The sequence below is a fragment of the Strongylocentrotus purpuratus genome, unplaced genomic scaffold (assembly GCF_000002235.5).
Source record: "Strongylocentrotus purpuratus isolate Spur 01 unplaced genomic scaffold, Spur_5.0 spur5_scaffold_10, whole genome shotgun sequence".
Lineage (NCBI taxonomy): Eukaryota > Metazoa > Echinodermata > Echinoidea > Camarodonta > Strongylocentrotidae > Strongylocentrotus > Strongylocentrotus purpuratus.
Window position 1 is genome coordinate 28,340,757 of NW_022145595.1, and position 26,493 is coordinate 28,367,249.

At 38.9% G+C, this 26,493-nt stretch overlaps 1 protein-coding gene across 1 annotated transcript; it reads left to right on the forward strand.

Moving 5' to 3' along the window:
* Positions 1-1,497: 1,497 nt before the first annotated feature.
* Positions 1,498-24,737, forward strand: LOC584983 (vesicle-associated membrane protein 7). The gene is made up of 6 exons (XM_030979983.1): positions 1,498-1,558; positions 14,126-14,395; positions 19,297-19,566; positions 20,117-20,315; positions 21,857-22,021; positions 22,577-24,737. Exons 3-6 carry the CDS (start codon positions 19,415-19,417, stop codon positions 22,721-22,723), a joined length of 663 nt encoding a protein of 220 aa, XP_030835843.1. The 5' UTR covers positions 1,498-1,558; positions 14,126-14,395; positions 19,297-19,414; the 3' UTR covers positions 22,724-24,737.
* The last annotated feature ends 1,756 nt before the right edge of the window (positions 24,738-26,493 follow it).

Here is a 26,493-nt window from a genome sequence, read left to right on the forward strand (position 1 = left end):
TAAATTTCATTTACATGCTCAATTTTCAACTTTGAGTGAGTTTTTAGGGAAGAAGCGTAATTGTTTTCGAGAATAAAAGAAAAACACCACAAAAAATTCACAAAATCCTTTTTGATACGACAGCTCATGCATGCGTAGAACAATAATATGATGTATGCCACTGAACAAGTAAAATGAAACATGTTTATATAATAAAGTCAGTCCAAATGAGTGGACATGCAGTTGAGTAAGAATCCATTCAGCTTTCCTGACCTAGCAGCAGAAAATGGACTTAATGCTTGAGTGAATTTGGATTGGATTGTCAATTTTAAGTTATATTATACGTACTGAGTATTTATCCACTTCTAAAAATTTGTGTATGTGTAGTAACGTTTTATTTTATTGTGTAAAATGTATTACTTTTTAACCATATAATATTTATATGAACTTTCATTATGTTTTTCAATATGTGTATTTCAATGTTATGTGATTTTTGTGTTTGTGTTGATCCTTTGAAAGTGGAAAATGAATTTCAAGTTCAAGTTCGAGATCAAAACTTAGTTCAAGATTCGATTACTACTGGGATGGGAGGAGATCTTAACCGGGGGATAACTATTGTGTCGTGTATGATGTTAAGAGCACAATCCTTTCGTCATTAAGCAACACTTTTTGCCCGGGGGTCTCAGTCAAATATAAATACTGTAAGCATGCGTGACCAAGAAAACGCGTTTAAAGTGGTGTTTTACATATATTGGACGCGGTCCGGTGTTCAAAAATGTCGATTTGGGGCCATTTTCAAGAAAAAGGATACTTTTTCAAAATGGTTCAAAATCCTGCTGTACGCGCCCGTATACGCGTTTAAAGCCAGACCGGCAAAAAGGAGGGGGGGGGGGGGCGGGTGACGGCCGCAAGAGGTAGCTTATCGATCTAGCGGGAGTCGGTATAGTACTCGTCAGAGTAACCTTATCCATCAGGCATACGCCAGGACCCATACTGCCTTAAAATCATTAATTTTAGAACTGTCTATGTTAAAAAGTGGATTAAGTAACCCCATAATATAATTAGTAGTACTACATTGTCTCGGTTTAAAATATCTTGTAAAAAAACACCTTTTCGACAGATTGATATTAGGTACATAAATGTATAAAACAAGATGAGGTAGCCATGTATGAAGTGTACGTTATTTGTGTGTGTGTGTGTGTTTGTGTATGTGCTGTAATTGGGGGGTGGGGGTATATATACACTCATCTGCATAACTTGTTATGTTGTTACATATATTACTCCTTGCCATTATATACCTACTGTCTAGTCTACTGTGTAAAGGGGCCCCGTTCACAAGCTGTGCTTCACTGGGGTCCCAAACCCGCTATCATTCTTGTGTTCCTTGCTGTTGTATCTTGTACCATTGTTTATGTTTGATTTGGTTTGAATAAACTTGAACTTGATAATAACAATTAGTCATCTACATAAATCTATTTCAACACGCTATCCACAACTAGACTGAAATCATAGAGGTAAAGAGCGCCACCTCGTGATAAATTCTTTACAACGTTTCGTAAAGTGGGTGGACTCAAATTTGGTGAGTACTCTCTAGGCCTTACCTTTTTATTACATTTCTTTTTACTTTAAATTATGTATTAGAAAATATACATTCAGTATATGGTAATTCACAGTATACGCCATTTTGTAATGAAAGATCGGAAAAATGCAGTTGTCTGCGGAGCCAAAGTGCCTGTTAACGTGAATCGTATGGTTGTGTGGGGCCGGATGGGCATACAACAACAGGCAGAGGGAGTTGCCCTGCCCGGAGTTCCGGCTTGCCAACGAGACAATAATGCACTTCATCTGCTAAAGAATTGCAGCACTAGCACAATACGCGGATCATTTGAAATTCAGTAGAGTCGCGTTAGATGATTTCAATTTAAAAATTATTTTTTCCAACATAGGTGAGTTGAATTGATTGCATTTTCCTGTTATTAAGGTTATTAGTCGCGAAAAAGCTGATTTTTGTGAATTTTCTTTAGTTTTGATCCATATTTTTTTTCTCCTTCCTATCACAGAATTTTCATCATTATCATTGTGTGCAATCATCCCTTTCATTATTGATATATCATATATGAATATTTGTTTTTCCTCAGTTAATTACTTGGGTACCCCTTTGCCTTTTGATCACAAGTTATTAATCACAATTTTTTTTTGTATTGTGACAGTCATGTTTAGGTAACAAATTGAATCCTCTGAAATATTGGCTTGATTCATGTAGTCTAGATCTATATTGTTTTTGCATATCTCATCATTATCTTGGAATAGTGATATGCTCTACTCTTTGTAAACCTGGAACTTCTGGAATCTTATCCTATGTTCTCACATCACATCTGTTTTTGTATTCTTCTCATCATCTCTCCCACTTCTCTATTTCTCTCTCTCTCTCTCTCTCTCTCTTTGTTTGTCTCTTTCCTCTTCCACTCTCAATCTATCTCCCCTTTCTCTTTCTCTTTCTCTTAATCTCAGTACTCTCAGGAACCCCCTCTCTCCCCCTCTCACTCTCTCTCTCTCTCTTTCTCTCTGTCATCCTATCTTTCTCTTTCTGTTTGTATCTTTCTATCTCTGTTTTTCCCTCTCACTGACTCTGTCTCTCTTCCTCTCTCTTTCTCTCTCTCCCATTCTCTGTCTTTCTCTCTCTCTTTGTGTCTCTCTCTTTCTTTCTCTGTGTCTGTCTCTCTATATCTGTCTCTCTCTCTCTGTCTGTCTGTCTCTCTCAGTCTGTCGCTCTCTCTCTCTGTGTCTCTTTCTCTCTGGGTGTCTGTCTCTGTCTCTCTCCTCTGTGTGTGTGTGTGTGTGTGTGTGTGTCTCTCTCTCTCTCTCTCTGCCCCTACCACCTGTCTTCTCAAAATGTATAGCAGGTATAGTGGCATACATGTACATGTACATGAACATGAATGCCTCGCCTTTCTTTACAGTATGTGGTACATGTAATATCCTTTTCATTACAATACATTACCAGTATACCTTCACCGACTGTATAGAACCCATGCAATGGAAGACAAACATGTACATGTAATTCACGGCAGCATAAAGAGATATAAATTAATGCTTACTTATTGCTGTGATTCTATTATATTATTTTATTAAATTTATTCTAAAGATCCTTTTAAAATATTGTAACCTTCAGCCCCCTGGCCCCTGGGTTGCATTGCATATTTCAAAATAAAAGAACCATTATTAAGTATTATAATCATTAGTAGAAGTATTACTTGTGTAAAGTCCCTCACAAAACAAAAGTGGTCTCACATGGTTGAGGACTTGAGCTGCACTATAGATTTTATTCCAACCACAAAATGGCTGCCAAGATGGCTGACATGCAGTCCATCAAACAATAATAACCAATCACAAGATTGGACAATAAGTAAGTAACCAATAGAAAAGCTTGTAAAAGATAGAGTGCCATGTGCCATGTGTGCTGGGTTGAATAGCTAAGAGATAAGGAAGAGTGTGTGTGTGTGTGGTGCTATAGCAGGTAATGTGCATGAGGATGAATGAATAGGGACAGAACAATAGAAGCCAAGAGCTAGCAGACAGGAGAGAATGAATGTAGGTCAGGAGTGCGCTAAAGCATATCGGAGTGGAAAACTAAATGTACAGTGTGAAATAAACAAGTAACCACTTTGATCAGTGAAATTAAAACCTTACATAATATACCATCTTCACAGAAAAATGTCCTCATTTTAAAAGATACATCGTATTAACATGCATTTGTTTCCGAAGAAAATGCGTCACATAAAATTTGCTTGAAATACCTGAACGCATCAAATCATGAAGTTTTCCTTCTGTACAATTCTCTCTTTTTTTTCCTTTTTTTTTTAAGGAACAGCATCTATTCATATTAAGGAAAATTAAACTGTTTAACTTGAAAGGTCACACATATAGCGAATACAAAAAAATGGTATGCTTTCATCAATGAACATCTTTCAAGCAACGTCCCAACTTCAATGGGTTCTATCCTTTTTCACCCTGAAAATTCCAGTCTGATGATTTGTAGACATTAACATTAAATAATTTCCTTTTTTTCCTGTTTCTGTCAATGACAAAATATCCCATCTTTCATATCCAATTTGGCAATTTTCAAAAAAAATAAAAAAAAATACATGAACAGGCAATGTCTTCACCTAAAAAAAAAAATATATATCACTGTTTCGTGAGTTACTGTTAAAATTATCTTTGGAATAAGTTAGCCAATTGAATTATGAAATACAATGTACACAGAGAATATGCATGCATTCTGACATAACTCTTTCAAAACTGTCCCAGATTTAAGGAGACATTATACAAATACAGTGTCTATGGTCGATAAAATCTCAACTACAAATGATTTATGTAACGAAAAAAACATATCTTATGAATTCATGTATCAAGAATCTGTTTTAAATCCAAATATCTATAAACATCAATATAGGTCAAATGACTAAAAATAATGTTCAGAAAATAATGTACCCATGTACATGTACACACGTTGACTAATTACATCAATTCCTTTGATACATTTATATAGTCATCGTTGTAAAATAATTCAGGTCAACCCTGTGACCAATACAATCTGAATCTCACATTTTTTAATTTTTTTTTTTTTTTTTTTTTTATCTTAAAATTCAGCACAATTGCAAAATTGCAATCAAAAATTGACATGTTAGTCTTCTTTCTTCTTTTTTTGAAAATAAAAGATGGGCGCATTAAGGAGTTCACCCAATTGACGTGTAACTAACAAATTTGATGGAAAAACACATGACAAAATGTTTGAAAGTTTGTCTTTTTCTTTTTCCTGTCTAAACATTAAAAACTGACAATTTAATCCTATCTTTACTGACAAGTCCTACAAAAATATCATAAATCTTCCAAGACGTTCAAAAATCAAGAATTCTATCAATAACATATTGTCACAAACAATGGGGCCATGGCGAATGCAAGGTATGACAGCGAAAAGTGAAAATCAGCAAGTCTTTCAATCGTCTATCACTATTGCAAACATTAGTTTTCGAAAGTCTTTACAGTTTGTAATCTTGAAACTTGGCGGGTACTTTAACCTGTCGACCAGATCTCGAACGTGCGGATGAGGACGGCTGAGGTTGGGGTTGGTCAGCGGATGAGGATGGCTGATGTTGGGGTTGGTCAGCGGATGAGGACGGCTGATGTTGGGGTTGGTCAGCGGATGAGGACGGCTGATGTTGGGGTTGGTCAGCGGATGAGGACGGCTGATGTTGGCGCTGGTCAGCTGATGAGGATGGCTGAGGTTGAGGTTGGTCAGCGGATGAGGACGGCTTAGGTTGCTCAGCTGATGAGGATGGCCAAAGTTGGGATTGGTGAGTCGTCGACCTCAGTTGATATTGGGGTCTGAGTTGAAGTTGGCCAACCGGCGAGGACAGCTGATGTTGGGTTTGGGTAGTCGGCAGTGATGGCCTAGGTTGTTGCTGAAGTGGGGCTGAGTCAATTAGCCTGGATTGGTGGCCAGAATTGGTTGGCTGGTTTGATGCTTGTTGCCGAACAGACAAACTTGACCGTGATGGTTGGTCATGGTCTGACTGTCGGTGATGGAGGATGCGTTCTGTTGAACTGGTTGGCTGGTTTGAGGCTTGTTGCCGAACAGACAAACTTGACCGTGATGGTCGGTCATGGTTCGACTGCCCGTGATGGAGGATGCGATCTGGTGGTCGAGATGACCACGTGATGTAGGCTGGTCCATGGCTAGTAGGTTGATTTGACTGCACCTTTCTCCTAGTCTCGTCGTCTGCTGGGGGACCTGGTGGGTACTGTGTCGTTGTCCTCTCAGTCCCATGTATTGACGTAGGCTGTGGGGTTGGTGGGGATGGTGGAGTTGACATCACTTGTGGGGCTCTAGCTCGATGCGGTTTCAAACGATTATGATGGACCCGTCGCTTGAACTTTTCATCATGGACATGAACTATGTCATAATTTAGTCCATCATCTGATGAGGAAGATACTCTGAAAGGACCTTTCCAGTTTGGTTCGAGTTTGTTCCTGACGTTGGTAGGGTCATGTAACCAAACAAAGTCACCTGTGTCATACTTTGAAATGCGTTTCTTCACATCATACTGTCGTTTCTGTTGTTCCTGTTGCTGTCGTGTATTTTGTATGGTGTACTCCCATGCTTTTCTCAATCGCTCAGACAGGTTGGTTGTGTATTCGAGGAGTGTCTTGCCAGATGACGATGGAGGGGGGGTTGAACAGGTGATGTTCGCAGGTGTACGGGCTTCCCTGCCATGCATGATGTAGTATGGCGTCAAACCTGTTGAGGCATGAGTACTTGTGTTGTACGCTAACTGGACTTGATTGATGTGAGTGTCCCATTCTCCTCCTTGATGAGAAATGTACTTCGCAAGTTGATCTTTGATGGTGCGATTACAACGTTCGACTATGCCAGCTCCTTGGGGATGATAGGGTGTCGATCTAGACTTTTTGATGCCCAATTTGCTGCATAGTTCTTGCACTAATCTGGACTCGAACTGTCGACCTTGGTCGGTGTGCAAAGTCTCTGGAATACCATGTTCTTTCACATATTCTTCAAACAGATGTTTAGCGATGGTTGGAGCAGTCTGATCTTTCATTGGGAAGATATTGACATATTTGCTGAAATGATCAGTCACAACGAGTATATAGCGAAATCCTCGTCTTGAACTTGGAAGCTCAGCAATGTCGGCAAAGACCATCTCCAAAGGGCGAGTAGTGGTAATGGGACGTAAGGGTGCTTGATGCTTAGGGGTTGGTAACCGGAAGGACTCACAAGCTGTGCATGTGTTGCAGAAATCAGTGATTTCCTTGTTCATGAAGGGCCAATAGCACATTGACTCTGCTCTCTGTATTGTGCGATGAGCGCCGAAATGTCCGGATGATGGGTCACCGTGTAACTCTTGAAGTACCCTTGGAATGAGGGAGTTTGGTACGACAAGTTGGAATGAGAGATTACCAAGCTTGTCTTTCTTCTTCCTGTAGAGTATACCGTCTTGGAGGATGAATTTGGGATACTGCCACAAGAGACGTCTAACCCGGGGGTTGTGTCTACGGATCTGTCGAATGGTTGGCCGCTCACCATTGTTAACGCATTCGATGACTGTACTGATGTCTTGATCTAGTTGCTGTTCATGTTGAACATCTACATCACTGTCAAGGATTACACCACGATAAGGATGAAGGACGTTTGGTGCAGACTGCCTCGTTGCATCATTGGGAGTAGATGTGTTTGTTGATGAACGAGTCTCGACTGCATTACACAGTGAATTGGTCACCATGTGCTTGAGTAGCTGATCTGTCAATCTTGGAGTGACTTGGCTTTCTTGACTCGGGCGTCTAGATAATGCATCTGCATTTCTGTGTGATTGTCCTTTCTTGTGAATAAGGCTGAACGTGTAGGAATTGAGTTCCAATATCCATCGTGTTCTCTTCCCAGTTGCATCGTCTTGAATTGGGAACTTCCTGAGAGCCAAAAGAGGTTTGTGGTCTGTCAGGATAGTGAAGTGTTGGTGTCTCAGATAATGACGAAAATGGCGAACAGCTGTAACAATTGCCCAGAGCTCTCGATCATAGGTAGACCATTTCTTCTGTGTAGCGCTGAGAGTTTGGCTGAAGTAGGAGATTACACGTTCTTTACCATCTTGAGTCTGTGAGAGGACAGCACCAACTGCATGAAGGGATGCATCCGAAGATAGGATGAACTCCTTTTCAAAGTCTGGATAGGCGAGGAGAGGTGGATTGGTTAGAGCTTCTTTCAGATGTTGAAAAGCCTTTTCACACTCTGCTGTCCATACAAACTGTTGACCTTTTTGTGTAAGGGTCGACAAGGGAGTTGCAATCTTAGAGAAACTTGGCACAAAACGTCGGTAGAAAGATGCCAGGCCAAGGAAGGATCGGACATCTGTAGGTGTCCTCGGCTGAGGCCAGGACTTGACTTTCTCAACGTTGTTTGGGTCAGGTTTCACTCCTTCGGTGTTGATTATGTGGCCAAGATACGTAACTTCTTTCTTGAAAAAGCCACACTTTGAGGGTTTAAGTTTGAGTCCAGCGTCTCTGAATCGTTGCAATACTTCTTGGAGGTTCTTGCAATGATCATCGAAGTCCTTGCCCATGACTATGCAGTCATCAAGGTATACCAGGCATGTAGACCAGTGGAGGCCATGTAGAACGGCTTCCATGAGGCGCTGAAATGTCATGGGAGCGTTGACCAGTCCGAATGGCATGACAGTAAACTGGTAAAGCCCTGTGCCTGTGGTAAAAGCAGTCTTCTCTGTATCTTGGGGATCGAGCCTGACCTGCCAATATCCACTTGATAAGTCCATGACGCTGAAATATGCTGATGAAGAAAGGGAGTCAATTGAATCATCTTGGCGTGTAATAGGGTGAGAATCTCGAACAGTTACTGCATTGAGTTTTCTGTAATCCACGCAAAATCGGTATGTGTTGTCCTTCTTCTTCACCATGACGATTGGGCTCGCCCATGGGCTGAAGCTCTCTTCAATGATGCCTCTTTGCAGAAGTTCGTCCACTTGCTCCTGAATTTCCACTCTCATTGCTGGTGAAGTTCGATACGCCCTCTGTCGTATTGGAGTAGCTGTGGTGGTGTCAATGTGGTGATGAATAATGTCAGTCTGACCAATATCCTGAGACGTCGTGCTGAAAATATCACTGTAGGTCTGAAGAAGATGTTCAGCTTTCTCGTACTCTGTTCTCGTGAGTTCCGAAGAAGGGAGAACACCAGCAACTGGTGACTTGTCTGTCACTTGTGGATCAGCGTCAGTAGTTACGCTCATGATCTTGTATTCCTCTTCGGTATCCCCAGTAATGGAGAAGAATTGACCAAGGCAGGTGTCTGCAGGTAAATCGACTGCTTCGTCAGAGGGATTAATGAGGCGTACTAGAATAAGACCATCTTGAGGCTTGAACAGAGATCTGGCACCAATAACAGGAATGTGATCTTGCAATGTTGGTTCAAAGTAGCCATCATAGTCTCTTGGTATGATGTCGAACTGTGGCGACGACAATCTTCCCTGGACGTGAGTTTCGCAGCTTGGGGGAATCCGAGCTTGTCCAACAAGAGAAACTTTACATTTCAGCGGGGCTTGGTATTGCTGACGATCGATGAAGGGAATAACATTTCCAGGCATGTTGAACGATGTTGGCGATATGCAGGCATTCTGGCTGTCAATAAAGTCCCATCCAAGGACAACTGAATGAGTGATGTTGCGTGCAACAACGAACTTGTGTTGTGTAGCCTTGTTCCCTAAGTGCAGAGATGGTACGATTGTTCCAATGTTGTCTACCAGCCCACCTGTGATAGTAGATGCCATGGATGTCAACTTTTCCAACGGGCTCCTTTGCGATGCTGGAATGGATGACAAAAATTTGGCACTCAACAGAGAGATGAATGATCCACTATCTACGAGTGCCAATACATAGACATTGTCGATAACGATAGGGATGTAGGGCGATTTCTTTGGCGAAATAGGTGCTATTCGTATTGGGACCTTGGTTTGTGTAGTTGATGAATGGCCCACTTCCTCAACTACCAGAAGTTTCCCTGCTGCTGGTCTTCAAAAAGAACTTGACGATAGGGAGCCTGTCTATGGGAGTCAACTTGATAACCTGCAGTGGAAGGATGCTGCTGATTTCGGCTGCTAGACGATTCATAGGGCCGTCTAGAGAGTGAAGTCCTAGATTGATATGCGTAGCTCCGATTAGGGCTTGGAGATATGCGTCTTGCATATTCAGGAGATCTGCGTCCTGCATATTCCGGAGATCTGTGTCTTGAATATCCTGGAGATCGGTGTCTTGCATATTCTGGAGATCTCTGTCTTGCATATTCTGGCGACCTGTGTCTTCGGTAGTCACGGCTTGGTGACGGAGACCCACGACGTTCCATGTGTCTTCCCTCATGGGAGCGTCCTGATGGGCTGCCACCGCGTTGCTGAGATCTGCTAGGCCTTTCAACTGTCTCTAACTTTAAAGACATCCTATCCAGCTTCTTTTCTAACTCGTTGAGTCTTGGCAGTAGTAGTCGTAAGACTGATGATTCTGCAGGCGTCTTGTCCTGGACCCGATCATCTACAGCTGCTACTATACCAAAATCGTGTGCTTGGTGTGCTCTTTCTACACGAAGTGCGATCTTCAAGGCCTCGTCAAAATCAAAGCCTCCGAGCTCGTGAATCTTAACTTGAAGCGGTTTGTCTACCCCGGCAACAAATCGTCGAAATCTCTCACCACCTTTTGCATTGTCATCATAGGACGGGAAAGCCTCTTCCACTAAGGAAGCAATGCCTGATGCAAACACCTCTAACGGCTCACCTGGTTGGCGAGTTCGGGCAGTAATACAAGACTTGAATGTGTCAATAAACTGTGTCCGGCCGAAAACCTGAGAGAGTTTCTCTTTCATCTTCTTGAAATCCTTCTTGTCCGAAGCAGACAAGCTCTCCCACACGATGAAGGCTGATCCTGCTAGTCTTGCAGGAAGGAGGGTGGTTAAGTTGATAGAAGTGTCCGAAAACGCCTGTGCAGCAACTTCAAATCGGCGTATCCATTGACGGAAGTCTGTGCCGTTCTCTCCCGTAAACACTTCTGGCAATTCCATGCGAGAAGACGCCATACTGTAGGAGTTATAAGCAATCAACTCAACAGATATGATCATCAACAAGATATCAACCCAGTAAAACTTACTGAATGAGTCAATGTGGAGGGGGGGGGGGGGGGGGGGTCACTCTGAGTGCAGATGAAGAAAATGCAAACTCAACAGTTGAAATATCTGTGGCGAGCGGCTATGATGGAAGGAGGGTGTATTCTGCAACTGGTTACGTTGCTACGCCAACACTATGTAGAATATGCAGGTTGATATGGCAGAATGCTGTAATGTACGGCAGCCAAAGGCAGACTACACATGCAAACTGGTTGTGATAAGTTGCTAGAAAAATACAGAACTGTATGGAGGGCGAAGAAAAAAAAACCTCACTCACTGACGAATCGATAAATGCAGGAATATTCACCAAAATACAGCTCCAGTATGAAGAAGGGTAAAGGAAATCTCACTTACTGATGAAGGATGAATGAAGGAATTCACAAAACTACTGATGTAGGAAGAAATCAAGGCTCAAAAAGCCAAGATGAAACTCCAGTAATTAATGAAGGAGGTTGAATACACACAAACTCTAGCTGCCTCAGCTTAAAATGAAGGGAGGTCAATCAGTGAGAAGAAGGGTGATATCATGCTCTCAAACATTCACATTCATATACAGATGGAGGGAGAATTTCACTTTGCAACTCACCACTAAAAACACTGCAGGAATTTCTACATATGAAGGAAGGCTGCAATTACAGTTAAGTGCAGAAAAACCACTGCTGGCACCAGTTGTAAAGTCCCTCACAAAACAAAAGTGGTCTCACATGGTTGAGGACTTGAGCTGCACTATAGATTTTATTCCAACCACAAAATGGCTGCCAAGATGGCTGACATGCAGTCCATCAAACAATAATAACCAATCACAAGATTGGACAATAAGTAAGTAACCAATAGAAAAGCTTGTAAAAGATAGAGTGCCATGTGCCATGTGTGCTGGGTTGAATAGCTAAGAGATAAGGAAGAGTGTGTGTGTGTGTGGTGCTATAGCAGGTAATGTGCATGAGGATGAATGAATAGGGACAGAACAATAGAAGCCAAGAGCTAGCAGACAGGAGAGAATGAATGTAGGTCAGGAGTGCGCTAAAGCATATCGGAGTGGAAAACTAAATGTACAGTGTGAAATAAACAAGTAACCACTTTGATCAGTGAAATTAAAACCTTACACTTGTATCACCATCATCATCATCATCACCACCACCACCACGATCACCACCACGACCATCATCATTATCGTCGTCGTCTTCGTCGTCATCATCATTATTGTAGCTTTAATTTGGGAGTTAACTTGCATGTTAATACTTGATACTCTCCAAGCAATGTTTAGGCCAAGTAAAACAAATATTGTGTTTCTCGTTCAGACTTTAAAAACGAAACAGTGAGGGAGGCCCTTACTATAGTTATTATTTGATTGTGTTGGGGGGTTATTTTTTTCAAGATGGCTGCCATTTATAAAATTGCTGCTGAGACAAGGGTTTTGATCATACAATTGTATCTATGCAGTAAAGTGGATGATATTTTATCACATAGGTTTTTCTTCAGTTTGTCAAATCAGAAATTGAATGATTTTCTCTCTCTTTCACAGACCACAGACAAGCACTAAATACATGCAGTAAAGTAACTAAAGGTTTGATACCATACAGTGCAAACAGTTAGTGCTTGCTTGTGGTAAATGACTATGTACTACAAACAAAACACAGTGGCACAGCAGTATAGGATTGTTCTTTAAATCATTATGCAACATTCAAACTATGATTTTAAAAAATTAAGAAAAAAAAAGGGAATTTTTGAAAATAACAAATAACACAAATATTGAAGAAGCACCAGAAATCAGTGCAGGGGTGGACGAGAAACACATAAATTTTGTTACATGGCCTTCCCATTTTAAAGATCTTTAGATGGGCAATGAAAAAAAACTGCCATGAATTAAACTTGTTTCTGACGAAGACAGGTGAACAATTTTGTGGCAATGTCCAAAACTGTATGAGTGTTCATTTACATACATGTGTACATGTAAAGTACATATCGTACATGTACACAGGCTTGGCTACTTAAAGAGGAAATAGGGATTGAAAATTAATACAGTAAAATATATGAGCCACACTCCACTGTGGACTTTGATCTCTTAATGAAGCTAATTCTTTTTGCAATTCTATTCACCTTTAGAGGCGTTGCATTTTGTATGTAATTCTCCTAGGGCCCGAGAAAAAAGCCCATCCTTCCCTTTTTGGAATTATTCTGGGTGAGGCTACAGTGCCTTGTTTTTTCATTTTTTTTTGTCTGAACTGCTATACAATAACAGTGGAAGCAAAAAAAAAGATAGTAAATAAAATTCAACTAAAAATTGCCTGCCTGTAAATGCTGCTTTGGTATGACTATGAATATTGCTGTAAATCTTTTCTTTAAATGGATTTTTCGAAGTTACTTTGAAAGGAAAATCTTTTTTTTAATCATTGATTAAACAAATCTTATAAAGCCATGTTTCTTTTGTTGTCTATTTCTGTTTTAAAAATAAAAGTGTGATTTTCCTTTAAGTTCATTTCTCTTTCATTTTCTTTTCATGTTTACAACATTTTCTGGATATCAAATGTTGTTCAGGAAAGTACATGTAGTTGAATTGTTTGTTTTTGTTTTTGTTTTTGTTTTTTTGTTTTTTTTGGGGGGGGGCTTAAGAATGTAAGAAATTACTCTAGGCAGCAAGTTTTAAGAAAATTGACCAATGAAAAGAAAGCAGCAATTTGTGTAATTATTCATGATTTATAATCCTCAAATCAGAGCATAAATATCCATGTACAAGTACATGTATGAACCAAGCTCCCTAATGATATTATACTACATCACGCATGTTGAATTAAAATGAAAAAATTATGTTTGTCCAGCACTTGATATTATTATGTACACTTCTACTATTATAATGCGTTATGTAAAGTGCTTTCCATTTCAAGTTGCAATAGGCCCGTTCACACATTACAATTTATTGCGATTTAGATCGTGATGCATAGATTGATTTTTTGTTTGCGACTGTTCACACATGTCAATTAGTGCGAATTGGATTGCGATGCAAAGATTGATTTTTTTTGGCGACCATTCCCGCTGGACGTCCAGAACGTCTGATCTGCGTATGCGTGAATCTCAACGATTTATGCATGCTTGAAATCCTAGGATTAAATAAATTGATTTTTGATTCTCAATACCATTCACACATACAGTGCCAGGCAAACTATCAAGATTATTCTGAAAAATTGCAAGACTTACCGCGAAGGTTAGTAAAGTATACTGTCCACACACTAAAAAAAAACTATTTTGGATCGCGATTCAAAAATTGATTTTTAAATCTCGCTTTTTTCTTTAGGTGTGAACACCCCTAGTCTAGCTTGTATACGACCGCTTATACCCTAATGACAACCCAGACACATTAGTAATTATTAAAAAGATCCTTTAACGACGCATTAAACCATGTTTCTCAATCCCTTGTGATAGATGATTCATGAGCACTTGGCTAGCCAAGAGAAGGAAGTTCCACTTCACTTTGGTTGCCATCGATCAAACATCCACTCCGTGACGACCGACCGACTCTTCCTGACTCGTGCACAGCTCGGCTGGCTCACATGCTCAGTCGCTCCAGTGCCCCTCCTGTCAGCCGGTCCCATCTGTCAACAAGGCGTTGAATATTACAGCAATCTGTGGGATATTGAGGCGATATATATTATGCAGTACAAGCTTTATTGATGGAGGTTTAATAACGTGCAGGTGAGTAATGATGTCTTGTTGTGCATGCCCATGGTGTGGTGTGGTATTACATTATCACATTTGGTGAAATATATATGAAATGAATAGTCTTGTCATTTTTGTAGAATCATTAAAAACAGGCAAGTATTAAGCTTAAAATGTTTTTTTTTTAAATTAAGCAAGCTTCAAAAATATATTCTTGATTGGTAGGCTTACATTACCTGTACTGTAATGGATTTTTCTTTTTTTTAAATCTCGTAATACACAGTCAACGTTTAATTCAAAATAATACCATGTTTAATATATTTGTCAAATTTTGTATTGTTTATTCAGTGAAAATGAATTCCATCTGTTTTCGGCATGTATGCATCTGATATTTGCTAATGGTAAACTTCCTGTCGCTCCGTGAGTACAGTACTAAACATGTAATGTAAGCCGCACAGTAATTTATTTCTTATTTGCGTGCATGCCATTAAGTGTAAAGAAAGCCAGTTTGTCACTGAGTATCGATGTAAAAACAGTGGAGTTAATTAATTAATCTGACACATTGATGATAATTAAAATCTCTGTTGATATTCTTGCAACAGTGATTCATATCATCTGTTTCCCTTAAAACACTTAATTATGCTAATTAGTATTCATGGTTGAAGGTAATATGAACATGACTACAGAGATGCCAACTGTTCCGTTTTTGCCGTTTTTGTTCCGTTTTTTCGCTATGAATACGGCAGTACGTTTTTTGTATGTTTTGTTACGTTTTTTTTTTTTTTTTTTTTTTTTAAATTTTTTTTAAATTTTTTTTTTTTTAGAGACGTTTTTCTTAATTTCTGATCATGGGCTTTGTGTCGTAAGTGTATTATGCACCTACATCTTCAATCAATGCACGCAGGATTGTGATACGGGCCCCAAACTGCGCACATTGCGAACAACCCACATGTAATGTATGCACGTCGCGCTCCGATCCGGGTACGTAAATGTGGTACTGCCGGGTTTTTTTAAGCTGCTCGATTGGGCGATATGTTAAGTTGAGAGATTCTTTCAAAAATACTGCTTTTTGTCCCAAAATACTGTTTTTTGCTCTTAAGAATTCTTTTTTTTGTTGAAGAAGGTTGGCATCTCTGTGACTAGGGAAATGAGAGTGCAAATTTTCAAAAACAAAAGTTTATTTTTAAAGAGTTTTCAACAATATGTTTTCATTGTCAGTCTGCCCTAATCATGTTAATGTAGTGTCTTAATTTTGGACAAAATGGTTTTGCACATATCAGGGAGTGATAGAGAGAGAGAGAGAGAGAGAGAAAGAGAGAAAGAGAGAGAGAGAGAGAAAGAGAAAGAAGGGAAAGAGAAAGGGAAAAAGAAAGAGAAAGAGAAAGAGAAAGAGAAAGAGAGAGAGAAAGAGAAAGAGAGAGAGAAAGAGAAAGAGAAAGGGAAAGAGAGAGAGAGAGAGAAAGGGAAAGGGAAAGGGAAAGAGAAAGAGAAAGAGAAAGAGAAAGAGAAAGGGAGAGGGAGAGGGAGAGGGAGAGGGAGAGGGAGAGGGAGAGGGAGAGGGAGAGGGAGAGGGAGAGGGAAAGGGAAAGGGAAAGGGAAAGGGAAAGGGAAAGAGAAAGAAAGAATATTTTTATTAGAAATTAGCATGTTTTTGTTTCCCTAATAGACCGTAGTGTTATAAAAGAATTTCAAATTCCAATCGCAAATATCTTGATAATCAGACAGGTGATTGGCTTGTAAAAGTCATGGGATCCTGACTGACCTAAATGTTCATAATTATGATTGCAGCATGAGCTAAATCCAGGATTTTGTTAAGAAACTGAGGCAAAGATATCCAATCCCTTTAAATTGCAATGGGGAAGATGGATAAACAACTGCCAATGCTAAACATGGACCACCATGCATGATGTAACAAGAGGCAGAACATGGTTGTAACCTTAGTGCTCATATCCGCCACACATACATGTAAACATTTTCAATACTCGATATATATCGTCAATTCATTAGATTTCATATGTTGGACTTATAGTTAGCCAAAATATTTTTAGGATCTTTCTAAAATAAGTTAAATACCACAGGATATTTAAAAAATTCTGGCCTTTTGCCTAATCCGCATTTTGGCACCAGCTACAGTAGGGTGTTATATTTCTTCCCGTAACTATGAAACTTCTCGAACATCCTAGATGTACAGTACATGTATAACATTCAAAAGTAGATGTGAGTGTTTCATTTATGTATATACGACTATGTGTATATTAATAAAAAAACAAATTGCCTGGAAAGCCCTAGACAAGTACAGTAGGTTACAATGTATAGACATGGGAAATGCAGAGATGTGCGTAAATATTCATTTCTGAATTGTATCCATGTACACACCTGTACATGTACCATTATATATTATGTATTTCTGAGGGATGTACAATTTTCTTTACTTTTTGATATGTTATGTAAATCAATGAAGATGTATGATTTTTGTTTATATTTTGTACTGAATGGATGCAATAAAGAATGCTACCATAAAAAGCACAAAAAAAGCAGCAGCAACAACAAGAACAACAGCAGATGATTATTTGACCATCTGTCTATAAAATCTAATGTTACTTCTCTCTCCGTTACTAATACGGACAGACATATCTCACTTTATGAACACACACGCATTTGTGCCCGGTGATACATGTAGTTGCTTCAAGTGGAATATCATTTTCACAGTGAAGTGTAATGACTAGAACGTTTTAAGCAGCACCTTGAAGTTTAATCTGTCATGTTCCGTTGATTTGTTAAATGTAAAAAACATCATTTAGAAGATTGTACATTTCGTGGATGTTGAAATACATTAGCATATTCCCTTGTTTTGTTAATTTGTCTTTAAAATCAGTCTACTATTTCCAACAAGTTACTCAGTATTCCTCCATCTCTGCGTCTCCTCTCCTTATCTCTCTCTCTCTCTCTCTCTCTCTCTCTATCTCTCTCTCATCCTCCCTCTCTCTCTCTCGTTCTCCTCTCTCTCTCTCTCGTCCTCCCCCTCTCTCTCTCTCGTCCTCCCCCTCTCTCTCGTCCTCCCCCTCTCTCTCTCTCGTCCTCCCCCTCTCTCTCTCTCTCTCTCTCTCTCTAACACACATACCCTCCCGCCCTCTTTTTAGCTTTTCTTTTTTCATTTCTTTTTTCTATTTTTCTGTTCTCACCCATTTAATTCTTATCCATTTTCTCTCCACCTTAAGGAGTGTGTACAACACATTTCCTTTCTTTCCAGGGCTATTTGACTAAATTAAAAATGTTATGAAGAAAAAACACAGGAAATTTGAATCCAAATTTATATAATTTATTTGAATGGCAGATTAAAGGATACCTGATATGATTGATCGGAGCAAATCAGGCACATGTAAGGTCACCGTTGAACCATATTTATTCTGCTATTCAGGAAAAAGATTTGCATCCTAGCAACAACGATACACAGTGAAGCACGATGTTCACGTTCATATACCAGTAATATCCAAGTAGGCTATAAATTGTTTGATCTAGACATGTACAGGCTTACTGTCTACATGATCTTTCAGCTGTTTTTTGTTAATTATTTCAATTTTTGTAATTATAAATGGTTTATGGTTAATTGTATTAAAACGTATACCTACAACTGTAGTTTGTTAGTCTCTGAGTAAAGTCAAATGATGTATTGTATTGTATCGTATTGTATTTATTAATTTTCGTTGATGTACATCAATATTCTGTTTATAAGCATTAAGATGTTTAATTCCATCTCTCAGGGATCTGCTTCCAGCATTAACCATTATAATCAACAGGGGACTGTGACTTAAAATTGGACGTACATGTATGGTAAAGTGTAAAATTGTATCTCCATTCTTCCTCCAATTAGTTGTAACTTACCATACATTGCATCACTCTATAGTTAACATAAAACTGAATGCAAGTTTGAAGTTACTATTGATTGTAAAGATACATTTGAGTTTAACAATGTTAAATCTGAGATGCATGGCCCTACGTGTTATCAGTGTCTCTGATATGGTGTAATATTGAAGCCCTAAAAAAATTGTGCTTCAAAATGATTAAGAAGTGCCTTAAAAAAGAAAAAACTTTGAGTGACCCGTTTTACCATTGACTCGTTTCGCCCAGTAGACTGTAGTGTAATGAGAACCATGAGGAAAACGCTAATTTGGTTTCGATTTCCAATCATAAATATCCTGATAATCAGACAGGCGATCGGTTTGTAAAAGTCATGGGGTTCCTGAATGACCTAAAGATTTATAATTATGATTGCAGCATGAGCTAAATCCAGGATTTTGTTTCAGAATCTGAGGCAAAGTTACCGGATCCTTTTAAGGCTTTAATCCATGGCTGCCACTCTCCACCCAGGTATATAGACATGTAGACACCCCCAATGCTCCGTGTAGAGCACTAGCGGTATATAATGTATATTGCTGCTTAGCTTTGATCAGGATTGGGATGTTAAAGAGTGCCATGAGTGTCATGACATGGCAGACATGATCACTATGCAAGTAGCTAATATTTATATAATATTGGATAGCTTTGAGTGTGATACAAGAATATATTGCTTCAGCTATGACAATATTGAAAGAGTCAGAGACGAGTCAAATATTGCCATAGCGAGAGCAATATATTCTCATATCACATAAAAACAAAGCCATATAATATTATCATTATCAATATCAGGCTGACTATGTAGCGAAATAACAAAATTTGACTTACCTTGGTAAATATGGCTTTTTTTGTGTGTGATATCGATATCAATAGTTGAAGTCCCCCGATGACTGAGCAATACGAAAACAATATTGGTCAGTCTTCCGGATACTACGCTAAAGATATTGAATACACTTTTTTTTTTACCACTTGGAAGCCTTACATTTTATAGATAATAATATTTATTACTGTTGTTCTCTTTCTTCTCTTTCATAATTCTATAGGTACACAACCAACTCCATCAGATCACTTTGCAGTGACTCAAGGCAACACACATCAAACAACCATTCCAACTTTAGTACTACTCTTTCCTAGACCAAAGCCCAATAATCATCCGTTACCATGACGATCCTTTACAGCTGCATCGCTAGAGGGACCACCATCTTGGTGGAGGTGTCTAAGAGCTATGAGCATAACTTCCAACAAGTGGTTGGTTCCATGATGCAGAACCTAGCATCTCATGATAACTACAAGTCTGTCTATACATCATCTGAGTAAGTCTAGCAGAAACTCATATTGAATGTGTTAAAACTGTCCATGAGCTACAATCCTTGATTAGCAGTTAATCGGGTGCTTTGCATGCCCGTCAGGCAAGACAATATTGGAACAAATTTTCCATAAATGTTGCACCTGTGCATTGTTATGCCTCTGCCCACCAAAGGTGGTGCCAGAGGCATTATGTTTTGGGGTTGTCCGTCTGTCCGTCCCGCTTTCTCGTTATCGTGATCTGAGTTGATTTTGGAGTAACTAGGTCAAAGGGCACAAGCTTAATATTGCTTTTTAAATGCAATGTGATAATGCAGCAAAACTGTATCCAGTGTGTGCAGAAAGGTTTGGTCTTTCGAATCGTACATGTATATCTGGTATTAAATTCTAAGGCTCTGAATCAAAATATGTTGAGACAAAGCACAAAATGTGGAGTGCCTGTTGGGAAAATGGTAAACAAAAACAAGCTATCTCTCTGCTGAGGGTTAGTTATCTCCTATCATGTATCATTCCTGTGTGGAAGATTAATACCAGAGATCCAATCTTCTTCTCTTCCAGCTATTTATTCCATGTCGTGATCAAGGACCGCATCTGTTATATGTGTGCCACGACGGTTGACTTCAGGAAGCAGACAGCGTATTCCTTCATCATGGAGATCATGACCAAGGTGGCTAACTGCAGTCTGGCTCAGAGGGTCCACCATGCAGGAGAGATGGAGCTGGATAGAGATTTCAGCTCGGTCCTAGGCCAGGAAATGGTAAGCATGCAGTGGGGATATCAGATGGGGCTGCTGGTGTTGTGGTCGAGTGGACACGCAGACCTGCGTACGATTTAGTCGTATTTAGTACGATTTTGTCGTATTTAGTACGATTTTTAGAAGCAAATACGACAGTACAATTTTCCTTAAAGGTAATACAAAGTTTTGGGAATTTTTATGCCTCCGCTACAAAGTAGCCGGAGGCATTATGTTTTCTGGTTGTCCGTCCGTCCGTACGTCCGTCCGTACGTCCCGTTCTCGTGATCGCGTTATCTCAAGAACCAATTGATGGATTCTCTCTAAACTTGGATCATGTATGTATCTTGCAGAGCCAATGAACTGATTAGATTTTGGGGTCACGAGGTCGAAGGTCAAAGGTCACAGGGCTCATTATGTATTCAAAAATAGCTTGTGATCGCAATATCTCAAGAACCGATCAATGGATTCCTGCCAAACTTGGGTCATATATGTATCTAACAGAGCCAATGAACTGATTAGATTTTGGGGTCACGAGGTCGGAGGTCAAAGGTCACAGGGCTCATTATGTATACAAAAATAGCTTGTGATCGCGTTATCTCAAGAATCGATCGATGGATTCGTGCCAAACTTGGGTCATGTATGTATCTAACAGAGCCAATGGACTGATTAGATTTTGGGGTCACGAGGTCAAAGGTCACAGGGCTCATTATGTATGCACAAATAGCTTGTGATCGCATTATAATGAGAACCAATAGACAGATTACTATCAAACTCAAGACATGTATATATGTATCTTGCAGAGCCAATTAACTGATTAGATTTTAGGGTCATCAGGTCAAAGGTCATGGGGCTCATTATGTATGACTATAAATAGCTTGTGAATGCATTATTATTAAAACCGACAGATGGATTACAATCAAACTTGAATTTTAAAAATTGCTTCCGTTTTGGTTTGTAAAGTTGCTCTATGGCGGAGGCATCATTTTTGACTGCGGGCAGTCAAAATTCCATCTAGTTTAAAATTGGGTGGATAGTGATTCTTTACAATTTTGATATATTTGGATGCCCCTGTGGATGTATCATAAGCACTAGAAAATTTAGTCCCTAAAACACTTCTGCTTTCAAGTAAAATTGAATATCAAAATTTACCGGTGCTCCCGGTAAATTTTGATAAATTTTAAATAGTGCTTATGACCATACAATTGTAGCTGCGTCCATGGAAATCTCAGAATATGTAGTTATGATATATAATTTCCAACGGACATAGTCAATCGGTCGATTTTAGTCAAAAAACATTGCTTTATGGCTCAATTAATATCTTGACCTTAAGAGGGAGCTATGAAATATGAAGAGTTTATTTAAAATTTCATAACTTTAGACTCAATTTCAACCGTGACAATGATTACTGAATATTGTAGGATTGCATATGCTTCCAATATATTCATTTGAACCAAATTCATGACCCATACCAAAACTTTGTATTACCTTTAAAGTACTCTCACCTAGCAATACATTAGAAGAAAGTGAAATAAAGTTACAGTTGATTTCTTTTCTCTTTGTAGGACCACTTTTCTAACTTGAAAGGAGGTGGAAATGACAAGATAGCTGTTCTGCAGGATCAAGTGGACGAAGTGAAGGACATCATGACGCAAAACATTGACAAGGTCCTAAGCAGAGGAGAGAAACTTGATGATCTTCTCGTCAAAACAGAAGACCTGGAAGCAAGCGTAAGTCATAATCTCATTTCATTTTTATTTCATTCTCCATAAAAAACATTAAAACATACAAACATGATATACAGATAAAAGATTGATTACAAGAAAAATACAAAGGGAAGGAGCAAACAAAATTTTATGGAAATGTGGGGTTAACAAAAAGGGCAATTAGCCTTATGAACCTCAACCCCTTAACAAGTTTACACTGTATTGTTGGGAAAAGAAAAAAAGGAAAAGAAAAGCAGAGAAAACCTGAACCCCAATACAAAAGGAAAAAAAGTGAAGGAGAAGGGAAGGGGAGGGGAATACATTACAAAGTGCATTAACTGAAAACGTGACATCGTTTATTTTGAGATTGAATACAATGATAAAAGAATTGATTTATATATGATAAATAATCTGTCTTGTTTACCTAGAGGAACTTCACCAGTATTAATACAGTTTTCCCTGAAGCCCTTGCAATCATATTATTACCCCTGCTTTAGCCTAGCTATGTGGTAGTCTACTTTAATTTCATACTCTGATGGTAATATCCATCCTATTTTTTTCTTATATTCTTGTGATTAGGCGAGGACGTTTCAGAAGACGGCTGCGAAAGTTAGCAACAAGTTTTGGTGGCAGAACACAAGAATGAAGATCCTACTCTTGGTCGTCGTCTTCGTCATAATCCTGGTCGTAGTCCTGATCGGTCTGCACCTCGGCGGAGTAATCTAGGGACTTGCTTACCCACCTGAAATCTCTCTCCTAGGACTTTGTGATGATGTAGAGACTGATGGAGATAATACCAAAAATGTTAGAGTGACTATTTATATAGGATGCCATCGATTTTGGGACGTGTACCCCCGATTGTCAACTCGCGTTCAAGTAACAGCTAAAGGCCAATGATTCCCTGTCCAATCACCCCCCCTTTCCTCCTTTCCCCCTCCTTCATATCTAGTTAAATGTGGGTACAATTTTGGTATAAAGTAAACATTCCAGAGATTTAAAAACGAGTTTGGCTCTTATCGTTGCTCTAAGACGTCGCTCTTGTATGACCTGCACTCTTGCTTGTTCTGCCTAGAAGTCTACATTATGGGTGGTCTCACATGGTACTTGGTACTGTGTATGAACAAAAATAAATACATTCTGGTAAAGAGCCTGATGACCAAGCTCAGTTTGATGGAAGTTTCTAAAAGACTGACCCAAGTTCTTCTTCTGGAGCCACTACACAATCCCGGTCCAGTGCAGGACGCAGGATCTAGCCCTGGCATTGATCCCTCTAGGTCTTTGAGAGTACAGGCCCCAGGTAGGAGGGGTCACATATGTTTTATCAGCTGTTCCTCCCCACCGTTGGTGGAGTCTTGGGTTAAATCCACCATGTAACTTGGTTGTAGAGACTGTCAAAGACAGTTCCTTATTCAAAGGGGTTTTGAAATCCAAGTAGATCGTTTTGAAGGGTTTGATGGCATTCTACAGTGTACATGTATGTGTACTGGATCTTCTCCCCTGTAAAGTACATGTACAATGTACTAGCAAGCTGCATATCACAATTTACAAGACCTCTCGAACAATGTTTATATGTGCAAAGATACTGTAGGATATATCCAAGCAATCAGATAAGGATCAATAGGGCTACTCCTGGCATCATAAAACAGTTTATTTTAGGAATTTATTACAGATGGGTACCTTAAAAAGGACTCTCTGACAGATTGTAATACATAGAAGAGCTACATGTACATATGCATGTCATATCTTCATCAATCATTCATGATATGTGAATATATAGATGCAGATTATAATGAGTTAAACAGAGGTCTATGCTGAATGTAAACAAGAAAAGAACAGCTGTACTTATTTGAGACTACAATTACATTATATGTCATTACACTCTGAACTCTGTCTAGAGGTCAAGAAAGAAATAATTTCTCACAGACATTCTAAGGCTCTAGAGGATAAAGATATTAGTTGAAGGATGTCAATTTCTATGATGTCTGAGGAGTGATTAAATCACACATTAATTGATGGGAATGAGTGCCTGCCTGTATGTAGTTTATACATATGTGTCTGTTTTTAGTGATATACACTATACTTATTTACTGTTGCATGGGAAGTTGCATAATGCTGACAGAAAAACAACATTATCCTGCAGTTTGAGGAGGGTACAGACAATTTAAATCAATGTACAATCGGGAAACAGTTGTTTTTTCAACTATTTTTTTTGTTTTCAACAATTTTGTTTAAAAGTATCCACTATCGTATGAGCTCAAGAATCAGAGAAATCAGATAACTTTGTTTTTTGTGTTGCCATATCTGTTTTGTATCAATCAGATTTGCACATCATATGGATGTTCTAGAGATTTATTTAGTGCTGTAGAAGTTAGTTAGATGATGACTTTTGTATGGATAAAATCCAGTTCATGTTGCTAAATAGTATACCGGTAGCTTTAAAATATAAACCTGGGGCCCATTTCACAAAGCTTTTTTTTAATGACAAATGACAAAAATCAGTGACAAATCTGCTGATAACTAATCAGAAGCAAGGATTCCAGTGGCTTATACAAAAACTGTCATTTTTCACTGATGACAAGCTTCGTGAAACGCCCCTCAGATGGCTCTACTGCTGAATATGGTCAGTTTTCAGGGTAGCTTGCCATGGCCCGTCAGAGGAGCATAAAAACAACAAAGTTCATGATAGCAAAAAGGGCATTCCTAAAGTGGCTCTAAGCGTTTTCATTGTTTAGAAGTGCATTATAGCCCAGAGTAAGGCATCATTTGGAGGAAAATGATCACTTTTATCTGTGGGTTATCACTTTAATGGGAACTCTCTTTTTTGCACGGCGTGTTGGGGAAAGAATGATCCACAGTCACATGGTGTCATTTGACCAATTAGATTGCCTACATTTTAGAACCCATTATATAGTTGTAATCTTTGACAATCTAAGTATGATTTTACTCTGGAAGGAAGTTATACTGAAGTTTTTAAATTTAGATTTGCAATATGTAAAGTTATGTTGGTCTCAGATTATATTTTCTTCTATTTAGTCTATATTCAGTGTGTTATATTTATTACTCCCAAGTTGTTCATTATATGTTTATTTTATTTTGTTACTCAAAAACAGTCATCACCAACATTATATGTGTGTTTTATTCATTTGTTGATTTATGATTCAATTTATTTAAATGAAAACAACATTTATCATGTTTTGGTTCTGGAAAATAGTTATCAAAATCTGTTATGTCTTTCATCATTCGTATATTAGTCATAAACAGATCTTTCCATATATTCAATTCATTCCTGTTCATCATTCCATTTTCATTTCCTACCAGTAATTTTGGAAAGGTTTCACTTTCACTATAAAGAGTCTTTGCTATCCAAGCACAGTGTCTCACTGACATGGTGATTCTGTATACATTGATGTATTTAATATTTGCAGATCTCCCTTCCTGTGTTTGTTTTACCTCTAAGCATTATATTCTTCGTACTTCCTGCAGTTTGCTAATTGCTCAGTTCAGGAATATGTCATCCTGTATTGGTTAATTGCTGATCTTGGGAATACTTTATCCTGAACATGTTTAGTCAAATCCGCATCAACAGTGACTTATATAAACCACCTGTCTATAAAGACCACCTATCCTGCGATCAATGTTAATGATTGAAACCTACCTACCTGTGCATACAAAAAATGTCTTCTTGTTTGCCTTGTTATTAGTCATAGAAAAATAACCGTTTTGAGCAGTAGTCATTAACACCATTCAGCTAAATTGAATGTGAATTGACAAGCTCAATTACTATAGCCCAATCATACATTTGCAAAATTTTGTATCCCCATCCCCCACAACCAATGGGTCAATATTTACTATGCTTAATTGCTTATCACCCAGATTATGTTAAAATTACGGTTTTTATTTATTTTTCATGTCTGCATAAATTTACCAGTCTTGCTCTTTCATTGTCTATCCTTTCGGGCTTTTCGGCTATCAAGTTGTTGGTCGAGTTCTCTTCAGTGGAAGTGTTTATCATAGCTATAGCGACCTCTCTCTCTCTCTCTCTCTCTCTCTCCCTTCCTGCCTCTCTTTCTCTCTCCCACCACCTTCTCTCTGTCTGCCTCTCTCTCTCTCTCTCTTTCTCTCTCCCTTCCTGCCTCTCTTTCTCTCTCCCACCACCTTCTCTCTGTCTGCCTCTCTCTCTCTTTGTCCCCCTCTTCTTCGACTCTGTTTACAGCCTTTTCCGACATCAGCACCACACGCTAATCTCTCACTCCTCTCTGTGCCAGCCATCCCTGCACTATCCAACCACAGCACACTTCTCCTTTCTCTATCCCCCCCCCCCCCACCATGATCATTCCTGTCAACGCTACTGCCATCAGAGTTAGGGATATTACTACTTTATGGATGTACAATTGTATTTAATAAAGGAGACATTGTTTTTCCCCAACCAAAAATAATGCTTTTGCTCTTGCACAATCAATGTTTCTATCAAGTACTATTGTAACAACTCGAGGTAG